The sequence below is a fragment of the Mandrillus leucophaeus genome, unplaced genomic scaffold, assembly GCF_000951045.1.
Source record: "Mandrillus leucophaeus isolate KB7577 unplaced genomic scaffold, Mleu.le_1.0 Scaffold58, whole genome shotgun sequence".
NCBI classification, from domain to species: domain Eukaryota; kingdom Metazoa; phylum Chordata; class Mammalia; order Primates; family Cercopithecidae; genus Mandrillus; species Mandrillus leucophaeus.
This window is the reverse complement of record NW_012106252.1, coordinates 3,128,875-3,142,387: the sequence shown is the minus strand read 5'-3', so window position 1 is coordinate 3,142,387 and position 13,513 is coordinate 3,128,875. Positions and strand designations below refer to the sequence as shown.

Genomic DNA, 13,513 nt, shown 5'->3' with positions numbered 1-13,513 from the left:
CTTTGGCTCACTGCAACCTCCGCCTCCTGGGTTCAAGCAATTCTCCTGCCTCAGCCTCCCAAGTAGCTGGGATTACAGGCACCCACCACCATGCCCGCCTAATTTTATTTTTGGTAGAGACAGGGTTTCACCATGTTGGCCAGGCTGGTCTTGAACCACTGACCTTGAGTGATCCACCCACCTTGGCCTCCCAAAGTGCTGGGATTACAGGTGTGAGCCACAGCGAGAGTATTACCTTAATTTTCTTTTTATTTTTCTTTTCTGCCTCTGCTTTCATTTCTATGGTTATTCGCGGAATGACTCTTTGACCACGTGGAGAAGGCAAAACTTCAGCCATTTGTGTTTTTTTCCCCTTGGCCTTCCCCGCTTTCCCAGGAAGTCCAACTTGTTCATCTTGTTTCTCCTTGGCTTCAACAGCCTACAGAAGGGATATAAGAAAGCAAGTTTATATGTTAACAAAAACATTACAGTATCTAAACGGTCAACAGTTAAACTGATTTCACTTTGTTACATCTTAAAACTTGTGATAAATTGCTCTATAACCTAGTATACTATCAATAATAGTGAAGATGTAATTAAAGCACACCTTGAAAAGGAAGGTGTGGAGACAGAAGACTGGGTTTTATTCCTGGTTCTACCACTTAACCTTTTTGAGGAAAACAAAGGAGAAACTAAGAATAAAACATGTATATACATATATATTTGTAAACTCACATACAAAATATGAAAGGAAGTGATGCATACTTATCCAACCGACCGATTACAATCAGCTAGGCATCTATACTGAAGTGCAATAATACAAATTTGCTTGTTGAATTTAAGAAATAACGTTTTTGGTGTGTTTTTTGTTTTTGTTTTTTTTTGAGACAGAGTTATGCTCTGTCACCCAGGCTGGAGTACAGTGGCATGTGATCATAGTTCACTGCAGCCTTGAACACCTGGTCTCAAGTGACCCTCCCACCTTGGCCTCTGGAGTAGCTGAGACTATAGGCCCATACCACCATGCCTGGCTATTTAAAAAAATTTTTTGTGGAGATTAGGTCTTCCTAGGTTGTCCAGGCTGGTTTTGAACTCCTAATCTCAAGTGATCCTCCTGCCTCAGCCTCCCAAAGCACACTGGGATTACAGGTGTGAGCCACAGTGCTGGCCTTTTTTCTTACGTTAAAATAATGTTGAGAAACAAATGTTATTAGGAAGATTTAAGTAACAAAGACTCTTCGGAAACCATCTGGATAGCCCTGCTTTCTCCTTTTTTTTTTTTTTTTTAGATGGAGTCTTGCTCTGTCACCCAGGCTGGAGTGCAGTGGCGCCATCTCAGCTCACTGCAACTTCGCCTCCTGGGTTCAAGCAATTTTCGTGCCTCAACCTCCTGAGTAGCTGGGATCACAGGCGGATGCCGCCACGCCCAGTTTTTGTATTTTTAGTAGAGACAGGGTTTCACCATGTTGGCCAGGCTGGTCTCGAACTCCTGATCTCAACTGATCTGCCCACCTAAGCCTCCCAAAGTGCTGGGATTACAGGCATGAGCCACCATGCCCTGTGGCTTTGTTCTTTTTTTTTTTTGGAGATGGAGTCTCACTCAGCTGCCCAGGCTATCTCGGCTCACCACAACCATCATCTCCTGGGTTCAAGCAATTCTCCCATCTCAGCCTCTCAAGTAGCTGGGATTACAGGCACCCACCATCATGCCCGGCTAATTTTTGTATTTTAGTAGAAACAGGGTTTCACCATAGTGGCCAGGCTGGTCCTGAACTCCTGAGCTCAGGTGATCCGCCTGCCTCGGCCTCCCAAAGTGCTAGGATTACAGGCATGAGCCACCATGCCCAGCCGGCTTTGTTCTTTTAAGTTGACTTGGGGGACTGGGTTGGTGGTCTTCTTCCACATTTAAGCTCTTTTTATCTTCTCAGTCCTAATATGTTCTTCCCTTTATCAAAAATCAACTCCTGCTCTTTCCTTTTTTTGTCCAAAAACGTCTGGGCAGTCTCCTGGTATCATTTACGGTATTCTAAATAGCATTATTTTTTGAGATGGAATTCCACTCTTGTTGCCCAGGCTGGAGTGCAATGGCGCAATCTCAGCTCAACGCAACCTCCGCCTCCTCGGTTCAAGTGATTCTCCTGCCTCAGCCTCCCAAGTAGCTGGCATTACAGGCATGTGCCACTACGCCTGGCTAATTTTGCAATTTTTGTAGAGACAGGGTTTCTTCATGTTGGTCAGGCTGGTCTCAAACTCCCAACCTCAGGTGATCGGCCCGCCTTGGCCTCCCAAAGTGCTGGGATTATAGGTGTGAGCCACCGCGCCTGGCCTTGTATTCTAAGTAGTATTTAACAATCTGGCCTTTTCTTTTTTTTTGAGACAGAGTCTCGCTGTGTTGCCCAGGCTGGAGTGCAGTGGTGCGATCTCAGTTCACTGCAACTTCTCCCTCCCGGTGCAAGCAATTCTCCTGCCTCAGCCTCCTGAGTAGCTGGTATGCACCACCATGCCTGGCTAATTTTTGTGTTTTTAGTAGAAATGGGGTTTCACCATGTTGGCCAGGCTGGTCTTGAACTCCTGACCTCAAGTGATCTGCCCAACTCAGCCTCCCAAAATGTTGGGATTACTAGCGTGAGCCACCGTGCCTGGCCAATAATCTGTTCTTTTATATGTTATTTTGAATTTGTCCTTATGCCTCTCATTTTCTTTTTATTGCCAATTGTTAACTATGTTGACAAAGGTATTGCTGGAATATACTATTTCATTAATAAAAATTCTAACATGGGCATTATAAACTACACACCTCCAGTTCTTCAATAAATGTAGCCAAGTCTTCTTTCCACAAATCTGATGGACTCTTTCTCTTTAATGTGTCCAGCTCTTGTTCCTTCATAATTACAAAATTGAGTTAATATATGTACACAAGCAGCATTTTCATGCAATATACAAATTTTACTTTTACCATTAGAACAAAACTAAGCAGCATGTACCATCCTACCATCAACTCACTTTTTCATTTCTTAGTCTGCAGAGTTCATCTTTCTTTTCCTTGGTTAAATACCAAAGGGGCATATCAAGAAGATAGTTGAAGGTTGGTCCAGAATCTGTTACAGAGTCACTCTTTTCAGTTTCCTTTTCATTGTCACTCTCTTCATTTTCTTCTTCATCTGGAACCTAAAGGATGAATTAAAATCTAGCTTTATTAGAAAATGTGAAACGTAAACATTATACAATACATAGTCTTTAACAATACAGAAAAGTGCCACTCAAGATTACCTTTTGCTGGGCTTCTTTCCAGGCCTTCACAGGATCCGAATCATATCCCCTCTGAATCAGAACTTTAATTAATTCTTTCTTAGGCTTATTTTCTATTTTAAAAAAAGTAAACAGAGATAATGATTTTGAGTAATATTTTAGGAAAGGGATAAGGTTTTACCACAAGTGAAAAGTTTAAAACTGGAAATTAAACTGTCTTGGTACTTGCATAAATTTGTATATCCTGGTATACAGGCAAGTCTCCCTAAACTACTGACAAATGTAAATTACCACAAGAGGGCAGTCAAATCATATATGAGGCTACGATCAAATCTTTTTTTTTTTTTTTTTTTTTTTGGAGACAGGGTCTCTCTCACTCTTGTGCCCAGGCTGGAGTGCAGTGGCACTACCTAGGCTCACTGCAGCCTTGACCTCCCCAGCTCAAGTGCTGGGATTACAGGCATGAGCCATCGCATCCAGACAGTGTAAGTCATTTGTAATCTTCCTGTTTTTTTTTTTTTTTTAAAAACCATCAGCCTTATTATCTATTCTCTCTTGGTCTCTTTTATTTTCTGTTCCTGTAAACATAATTGGTGTATCTATTCGCTTGATCAATCAGTTTATGCAAGGTCTTCTAGCTCTCTATTCTCATGTCTAATTGTCAACTAAATCTTGATTTCTCAAGATGCTCAGTCAAGGAAACACCATCTCTTTCAAACTATAAATACCTAATCAGATATTTAAAAGAAATGCTTGTATAAGTGACCAGGTGAATTAAATGGATTTTGCCTCTTTCTCCACCATTACCCTCACCAAAAATATTTAAAGAAAGTTTGGTGTAACTAGAGTTTTAGTAAAGCAGTTATTATTCCCAAAACATACCAATGATTATTTTGCCATCTATTTTCTCTAAGATAAAGCGAGCCTGATTATTCAGTTTAGCAGATTCAGCACCAAGCATTCCTAGGAGCCATTCTTTTCTTAATCCATAATATTTAAGTCTGAGTTCAAAAAAGTCTCTTAGAATATCCAACACCGTGTCATATTTCTTTAAACAGCCTACGTGGTCAAAAAGCACCTGGAAAAGGAAAACAAGATTAGAGCCAAGAATAGACAAATTGGTTAAACTTTATAAAGGTAGACTAAGATATACTTTTAAAATTGATATTAATCTTTAATATAAATGGAAACATATGTACATCTCACAAAACAAATACATACCATAGAGTTGCATGTGAGACTAGTTTGGAGTTTGAAGACTTTGTGTAGTCCAACTCTCTCTGCCTCTGCCAGTTTTTCTTCAGTCATCTTCACAACAAATTTCACAGTGGTATCTGTATGGTATTCCCTATAGTCTGTTATGAGAGGAGGTGTCTTCTCAGTGCCATTCAACATGGGTTCTAGAACTTGTTCTTTGTATGTCTAAAGAAAGAAATAATCCTGAAATTTCTAAAATACAGGCTCCTGAATAGTCAACAGCAATGGTACAAAAAGTGTTTCTTTTGATACAAAACTGAAAAAGAAATCCACAATTATTTACCTGGGTCCATGTTCTGATGGGAAGCTCTGAGATTTCAATGGTTGTGGAATTAAGAATAGCTACTTCACCACTAATCACATATTGATTTGGAGCCAGTTCTTCAATAGTACCCTTGAAGTTCTTGTAACTTGGAAGCTAAATTGGCATTTTAAAAAACAATGTTTTTTAAACGTGATACTAGACAGAAATCACAACAGCGTTTAACAAAAAATCTAAGTATAAAGTATGAAATTAAATTTTATGTTTGCATCCTCTTTATTCATACAGTCTACTCAACTGAAACCCAAGGAAAAGTTAAGGCTCTTAACGCACACAGAATACTTACCATTGGCAAAGGTTCTTCTCCATCCATCAAACGCCTGATGTTATTTACAACTTCACGTACATCAAAGTTGGGGATTTTGCAGGACCACCCGGTACCGATTCCTTCAGCACCATTTATCAGCACCATGGGAATAATAGGAATGTACCATTCAGGCTCAACACGCTGGTTGTCGTCATATAAAAACTTCAATGTGTGATCATCTTTTGGTGGAAATAACAACCGAGCCAAAGAGCTAAATAAAGAAAAGAATCAAAGAATGTTATTTTATAAAAATACTGAATTTGACACTTAACTTTTATCGAAAGGACATGTGTTATACATGAAAATTATCTTGGTTTTACTTGCCGACTAATATTCATTTAACACTATTTATTGAGCACTTTCTATGTGTCAGGCACATGGACATAAAGTCTCAATCCTCAAGGAGCTCACATTCCAGTAGAGGTTTGACACTGAACATACATTTTGTTAGGTGGTGGGATAAACACTGAGAAGAAAAAGTAGGAAAGTGACTGAAGAGTTGCTAAGGAAAGGTAAGCCGTTTCTGATAGGATAACATTTGAGCAGAGAAAAGAAACTGAGGGGGCCAGGTGCGGTGGCTCGTGCCTATAATCCCAGCACTTTGGGAGGCTGAGGCAGGTGGATCACCTGAGGGCAGGAGTTCAAGACCAGCCTGGCCAACATGGTGAAACCCCATATCTACTAAAAATATAAAATTAGCTGAGCATGGTGGCGTGCACCTGTAATCCCAGCTACACAGAAGGCTGAGGCAGGAGAATCACTTGAACCTAGGAGGCAGAGGCTGTAGTGAGCTAAAATCGTGCCACTGCATTCCAGCCTGGGCAAAAAGAGCGAAACTCCATCTCAAAAGAAAAAAAAAAAGAAAAAAGAAACTGAGGGACTGAGCCATTTGGATGTCTAGAGAAAGAGCGTTGCAGGAAAAGGAACCAGTAAGTAAATGGCCCTGCAGAGAAAATGTGCTTGGTATAGTTGAGTATAGGCCGAGGACAGTGCGGCTGGAGAAGAGATGGTATGAGAAGGAATCAAAAGATATGGAAGGTGGGGACACGGATCACATAATGTCTAGTTAGCTAAAATAGGTATTTAGATTTTACTCTGAGCAGTTGAAGGTTCTGAATCAGAGTGACTTATTTTTTTAAAAAATAATTGGCTGCTATAAGATGGTATATCACAATAGTTTAGATGAGATGGGGGTGGCTTAGTATTTTTCCAATGCAGATCCTATAGGATTGGCTGAGGAACTGGACGTAAGTATCGAGGCAAAGGAGTCAAAGGTGACAAGGTTTTTAGCCTGAGCAGTTAGAAGGATGGTATTCCATTTACTGAGACAGGAAAACTAAGGATTTGGTTTCAGACTTATGTTTGAGATACTTAACTAGATATCCAAGTGACAAATGTTGAGAGGGCAGTCAGACATAAAAGTTGAGAGTTCAGGGGAGAGATCAGGACTGGAGATTTAAAGGTATAGACCAGATGAATGGGAGATCATTTGGGAATTGAGTGTAGAGATATTGGAAAGAGATCTGACGAAGGAGTCCTAGAATGGGCCAGTATTTAGAGGTTGGGAAGGTGACAAGGACCCAGCAGAGACAGCTAATAAGGAAAGAGAGAACCAGAAGAGTCTACAGTCATAGAGGCCAAATAGTTTCAAGAAGGATGGAGTGATTAGTAACTGTTTGAATGCCACTGAAAGGGTGACTGGGATGACAGCTGAAAATTGACCATTCATAATATACTTTCCATAGGCTTGTATAGGAGTAAAATTTCAATTGTGATATTTAGGAAGAATCAAAGTCTCCTTTACTCAGTCCCAAGCTCTACATCAAGATTTCTCAACCTTAGCATAATCGACATGTTGCGCTGGATAATTCTTTTTGTTATGGCGGGGCTTTCCTGTATATGTTAGGGTATTTATAAGCCTCACCCCCGCCTCTGCCCACTAGATGCCAGTATCTTCTGATTAACTGAGTTTTTGTTTTTTTGGTCAACTAAATCTCACATTGTTTCAAAACTGGAATGGTGAAAGTGAAAGCATACCTACCTGAGCATTGTGAAGATGTATCGTGGACTAGCGGAATCCTTGCCACCATGTAGCCTGGTACCAAACTGACCAATGGGCTGCAAGAGGTTCAGATTATTGCTACCCACAAAATTCTGAGCCAAATTGATAATGGTCATCATTAGTGACATCTGTGGGGAAAAAAGATTCATTAAGTTGAGGCTTTTACTAATACAAATACATTATTATGACTTAATCTCACTATAATCCTGTAACATTTTGTGAGGTTTAGTTGTTTAGTGACTTTCCTCAGATTAATAGATGGCAGAAGTAGTACTTGAACCTACAACTTCTGGCTCCAAGTTTAGGGCTGCCGTCCAACAATTTCTACTAAGTCCCACTCAACTTTGAAGGCATAGCTCCTCTCCTTATCCTCAGCAAAACGAAATACTTCCTCCTTTGTGTTACAATGCTGTGCTCATTTCTATTCTAGCATGTATCACTTTATTCTATAGCTGTGTGTGTATTGGCCCTCTGGCTAAGTTGTTATATCTTGGGGATAAGGAACATATTTTATTTTTATTTATCTTTGTATACCTGGTACATGGTAGGCATTCAACAAATGTTCGTTGGGTGAAAATTTATTGTATCCCTACTATATTTTGATTGAAAGCAAAAAGACAACCATTATATTTAAAATTCTAGAAACCTGTAGGCAATCTAGTGCTTTAAAACTGTTTTACCTAATTAATGCAAAAAGCAATCACAAAACATTGGTGTAAAGTCAAACAATTCAGACACACATAAAAAGTGAAAGTTGCCCTTTCCAATTCCCAGGGGTAACTAAAGTGAACAATTTGGAACATATCCTTGTAGACCTTTTTAGTTATTGTTCTGCCTCTTTTTCTCCTCACCTGACAACAGACTGTGAATATTCCTCAGTGTCAGTGTACACAGTTTTACTGAAGCTATAGCACTGATTCTATGCATACATGTGTCACAATTTATTATAACAATTTTCAAATCAGTGGAGGTCTAAATTTTGACATCACAAAGTTATAATAAACATACTAAGTATCTTTTAATGTAGACCTTTGCAGACTTATGAGTATCCTTGCAGGAATACTACTTTCAGAAATCAAAGAGCAAGCAGTTTTATTGTTTGACAGATTTTACCAACTTGTTCTTTACTATGAATATATGAGCTTATACTTTCACCAAATCTATTTTGAGAATGACTCTGCAGGGATTTCTGACATAATGCTTTCTGGAAACATGGATTGTATGTTTACCTCACCATGATGATAAGAAGACATTTCAGCCACTGATCCAGCTAACTGGGCAACCTTTACCTCTCGCTTGTCATTCCGTTTGAAGCAAGTAAACAAAACCTTTCTCTGACCTGGTTTCAAACCTTTAAAATGAAATAAGAGCAAAAACATAAGTATCTTCAATTTAACCATTTTTGGAATTTGATTTCCATCTTACAATGAAAACAGACGAACAAATTGGAACTCACCATCCACCATAGAAGGGATAGATCTCTCGTTATCAGAATTTGAGAACAAGATAAGTTCCTTGTTGATGAAGTCATTATATGTCAGATATGTGGTAGTTTGTCCATACAAGTAATCCTGAAGGACCAAATAATATTACATGAGCCCACCAGTCTTAACAATGCTCAACACAAAAATCAAACAGAAACCTTTCAGGACTAAGAATTATTTCTGTAATTCTGAAGTCTTAAAGAAATATTGAATAATACATAAATATTTTATGTTTTAAAGATAAAGCAAATTTAACTGCTGCACAATTCTATCATATCAAATTTTTTACTAAAATAACTATTCAGTAAGTTTAATTTGCTATAGTATCAATACGAAAAGGTCAGTCTAACAGTCCATTCTGTGGGATATATTTAATACTTTTACCTCAGGAAGTCCAAGTAACTTTCGTTGTCTTCTATCCTCCATGAAATTAGTTAACCATTCCTTTCGATCATCTATCTGTTTTTTGCTAAAGGCCTATAAATTAAAGGATGAAAAAGATGTCAGTGATACTAATAGGCTCCAAAATATCCTTCTACAAAGAAGGAACAAACAACAAAAAAACAACAAAAATCCTGTTTTCCTTTTTTTTTGAGACAGAGTTACTGCTGTCTTGCCCAGGCTGGAGTGCAATGGTATCATCTCGGCTCACTGCAACCTCCGCCACCTAGGTTCAAGCGATTCTCCTGCCTCAGCCTCACCAGCCCCTGGGATTATAGTTGCCCGCCACCACGCCCAGCTAATTTTTGTATTTTTGTATTTTTTTGAAACAGAGTTTCACTCTTGTTGCCCAGGCTGGAATGCAATGGTGCGATTTCGGCTCACCACAATCTCCACCTCCCGGGTTTAAGTGATTCTCCTGCCTCAGCCTCCCGTGTAGCTGGGGTACAGGCGTGCCCCACCACGCCTGGATAATTTTTTGTATTTTTAGTAGAGACGGGGTTTCTCCATGTTGGTCAGGCTGGTCTCGAACTCCCAAGCTCAGGTGATCCGCCCGCCTCGGCCTCCCAAAGTGCTAGGATTATAGGCGTGGGCCACTGCGCCCGACCTTTCTTTTCTTTTTTTTTTGAGACGTAGTCTTGCTCTGTCGCCCAGGCTAGGGTGCAGTGAGTGGCGCAATCTCGGCTCACTGCAAGCTCCGCCTCCCGGGTTTTGCGCCATTCTCCTGCCTCAGCCTCCAGAGTAGCTGGGACTACAGGCGCCCGCCACCTCGCCTGGCCAATGTTTTTTTTGCTTTGTTTTGTTTTTTCTTTTGTATTTTTAGTAGAGACAAGGTTTCACTGTGTTAGCCTGGATGGTCTCAATCTCCTGACGTTGTGATCCACCCACCTTAGCCTTCCAAAGTGCTGGGATTACAGGCGTGAGCCACTGTGCCCGACCTTTCTTCTTTTACGTTTTTTTTGAGATGGTCTCACTCTGGCATCCAGGCTGGAGAGCAGTGGCCTGATCTCGGCTCACTGCAACCTCTGCCTCCCGGGTTCAAGTGATTCTCCTGCCTTAGCTTCCCGAGTAGCTGGGACTACAGGCGCCCGCCACCACGCCTGGCTAATTTTTATTTATTTTTTTATTTTTAGTAGAGACAGGGTTTCACCGTGTTAGCCAGGATGGTCTCGATCTCCTGACGTTGTGATCCGCCCACCGTAGCCTTCCAAAGTGCTGGGATTACAGGCGTGAGCCACTGCGCCTGGCCTTTTTCTTTTTTTTTGAGATGGAGTCTCACTCTGTTGCCCAGGCTGGAGAGCAGTGGCCTGATCTCGGTTCACTGCAACCTCTGCCTCCCTGGTTCAAGTGATTCTTCTGCCTCAGCTTCCCGAGTAGCTGGGACTACAAGCACCCGCCACCATGCCTGGCTAATTTTTTGTATTTTTAGTAGAGATGGGGTTTCACCGTGTTAGCCAGGATGGTTTAGATCTCCTGACCTCGTGATCTGCCCACCTCGGCCTCCCAAAGTGCTGGGATTACAGGCGTGAGCCACCATGCCTGGCCGAGACAGAGTCTTATACAAAAATGTAAATGTTTCAATTGACTAAAGTAATGATTTCTAAAATTAGAATGTATATATAAAATACAACTCAAACGTACCAGGCTGATAGCAGCATCATCTTCAGGACCAGAATATTTGAACTGGATACGATGTCTTTTCATATCTGCAAAATATTCTTTAGCTTCCTTTGATGTGCTGGTACCCAAACCTATAAAAGCAAGAATACCAAGTTCCCTCATATAGTCTTGTACAGGGTGTATAATAAAATGAGAAGTTCTATATGGGTTTCATTACAAACCTTTGTAATATTTGACTTTCCATTTTTTATAATTTGGAGTAGAACTCTTCCATTCTTCAAATTCAGGAAGGCTATAAAATGCCATTTCTTGCTTGTTTTTGGACACCTGTGATAAAAAACAATGACTGTGGCTTTGCACACTGTGGGGTCCCCTGTATACCTCTGCATGTGACTGGGCTTATATGTATATCCAGGTTTGAGGAGTAGGGCCTTAAAAGATCCATGATGGTATCTTAGAAATTAGTGTACCTTCACAATGGGAGTGATAAATTCCTCCAGGAAACGATGTCGCAGAAGAGAGGGCCAGTTGTGATGGATAAAATTAATCAGCAAGCCTTTGATGTGGGAACCATCTTGGTCCTAGAAATATTTGAAAGCCAAAGTTCAAAAGAATTGTTAGGCTGGGCCTGGTAGCTCACACCTGTAATCCCAGCACTTTGGGAGGCCGAGGCAGGCGGATCACCTGAGGTCAGGCGTTCAAGACCAGCCTGGCCAACATAGTGAAACCCTGTCTCTACTAAAAATACAAAAATTAGTTGGGTGTGGTGGCATCCACCTGCAGTCCCAGTTACTCAGGAGGCTGAGGCAGGAGAATCGTTTGAACCCATGAGGCAGAGGTTGCAGTGAGCCAAGATTGTGCCATTGCACTCCAGCCTGGGCGACAAGGGCGAAAGTCCATCTCAAACAAACAAACAAAGAATTGTTTAGAAATTAAAAAAAAAAAAAATTATGATTGACCTACTGGCAATTTGTCAAATTTTCTATGGGAATCAAAAAAGGTCTGTTCAAATCCTGGCTCACTTAACCTGTATTTGTAACATACATATGATATGAGCTTATCTGATTAGATGTTGATTAGAGGTAATGAATAAAGCTCCTATTTAAATAATTTATTTTCATGGCAAAAAACCCACAATGCAATTAAATTAAGACATGCTTAATTTAGTTGAACAATCTAAAAATTTAATAACAAATCTGACCTGATCTGTCATAATCATTATCTTCCCATAACGAAGAGTCTTCAGTGAATCTTCATCTTCATAGTTTTTCTTGTACTGAAGACCCACAATCTTGATGATATTGTTAATCTCAGCATTTTCCATGATCTGAAATGGACATATACCAAAAAAAAGTGTCTTGTTTATGAATTTGAAAAGAACAAAGAAATGTATCAGTATATGTTGCTTGAATTTTCTTGAGCTCCAATATTTTGAGCTATTAGCTTATAACTTACTACATCAGAAAGGTCTGTTAAAATAGGCTATAGTGTACCTAATTTCTCAAAATAATCACAAACTGTCTAAAATATATTTTAAAATGCCTAATGAGGGAATTAAATATAAGCATGAAGTCTTGTATTATAAACTAGATTCAGATTCCAGAGATAGTTTTATATTCTACCTGCTTATGAGAAGCTTCTCGAACATTGAGCATTTTTCCTCTCAGAGGGAAAACCCCATATTTGTCTCTCCCAACCACACCAAGGCCTGAAACAGCCAAAGTTTTGGCTGAGTCTCCCTCAGTCAGGATAAGTGTACAATCAGTGGAGTTTCGGCCCCCTAAAATAAAAATACACAAATTAATATTAGCTCATTCAGTTCAACCTCAAATATACTAACTTGGATATGCTGTTTATAGCCTTGTGATAAAACACAAATAATTTATTATATATCAAGTAAAATTATTTGTTAGGTAATAGATCATGATGTAAACATTCTTGTTTTATACTCCAAAATAATCACCTCAATATTATTTATAACATGGAAATGACCTAAATGTTCCACAATAGGAAACAGGTTGATTTTTAACAAGTTATTCTGTTGAATATAGTTATTCTGTCAAGGGAAAAATAACTATCCATGGTATGCCATTAATGAATAAAATAACAACTATAAGACTTAAAGTTTGGAAACATTATTAAATATGTACCTGCATCATTGGCATCATCAAGTTTGGGAATTCCCTTGATTCTGTTATGTTTTACAGCTGAACACTTCTTGTTTAACTGGACTTGGGCCTTAAATTTCACCCAGTTTAGTATGCTTTCTACAATACCACAGCCAATTGCCTGAAAATGAGAAGATTCATATTAGAGAAGAAGGGATCTTTCAGAACCTAGAATACAAATGAGCCTCAATAAAAACGATTCAAAAATTAAAAAGATGTAGAACAATAATTTCTGGATAGAGGATGGCACATCTTTCCATGTCAGGTTATCACTGCTCAGGGAGCTGCTCCTTTTGGTTCATTCGTTCAATAAATATTTACTATGTACATATATTGTGCTAGCACTGAGCTACTTGTTGGAGATATAGTGGTTTAAAAAAATTAGGCCAGGCGCGGTGGGTCACGCCTATAATCCCAGCATTTTAGGAGGCCGAGGTGGGTGGAACACCTGAGGCCAGGAGTTTGAGACCAGCCTGGCCAACATGACCAAACCCCATCTCTACTAAAAATACAAAAATTAGCCGGCATGGTGGTAGGCACCTGTAATTCCAGCTACTCAGGAGGCTGAGGCAGGATAATCGCTAGAACCCGGGAGGCAGAGGTTGCGAGTCAAGATCGCACCAT

The 13,513-nt window shown here is 39.9% G+C and overlaps 1 protein-coding gene across 1 annotated transcript in view; it reads right to left on the bottom strand.

The window, feature by feature from the left end:
* TOP2A (topoisomerase (DNA) II alpha 170kDa) overlaps positions 1-13,513 on the bottom strand; it is a 30,882-nt gene that overhangs the window by 8,218 nt on the left and 9,151 nt on the right. Inside the window, exons 11-28 of the mRNA XM_011998943.1 lie at positions 12,872-13,010; positions 12,344-12,501; positions 11,923-12,048; positions 11,192-11,302; positions 10,943-11,048; positions 10,743-10,852; positions 9,045-9,137; positions 8,633-8,747; positions 8,406-8,527; positions 7,156-7,304; positions 5,094-5,325; positions 4,769-4,903; positions 4,450-4,650; positions 4,111-4,306; positions 3,250-3,341; positions 2,983-3,147; positions 2,777-2,860; positions 236-418 (exon numbers count right to left, since the gene is read on the bottom strand). Of these exons, the coding sequence (XP_011854333.1) occupies positions 236-418; positions 2,777-2,860; positions 2,983-3,147; positions 3,250-3,341; positions 4,111-4,306; positions 4,450-4,650; positions 4,769-4,903; positions 5,094-5,325; positions 7,156-7,304; positions 8,406-8,527; positions 8,633-8,747; positions 9,045-9,137; positions 10,743-10,852; positions 10,943-11,048; positions 11,192-11,302; positions 11,923-12,048; positions 12,344-12,501; positions 12,872-13,010 (2,517 nt within the window). The remainder of the gene's footprint in view (positions 1-235; positions 419-2,776; positions 2,861-2,982; positions 3,148-3,249; positions 3,342-4,110; positions 4,307-4,449; positions 4,651-4,768; positions 4,904-5,093; positions 5,326-7,155; positions 7,305-8,405; positions 8,528-8,632; positions 8,748-9,044; positions 9,138-10,742; positions 10,853-10,942; positions 11,049-11,191; positions 11,303-11,922; positions 12,049-12,343; positions 12,502-12,871; positions 13,011-13,513) is intronic.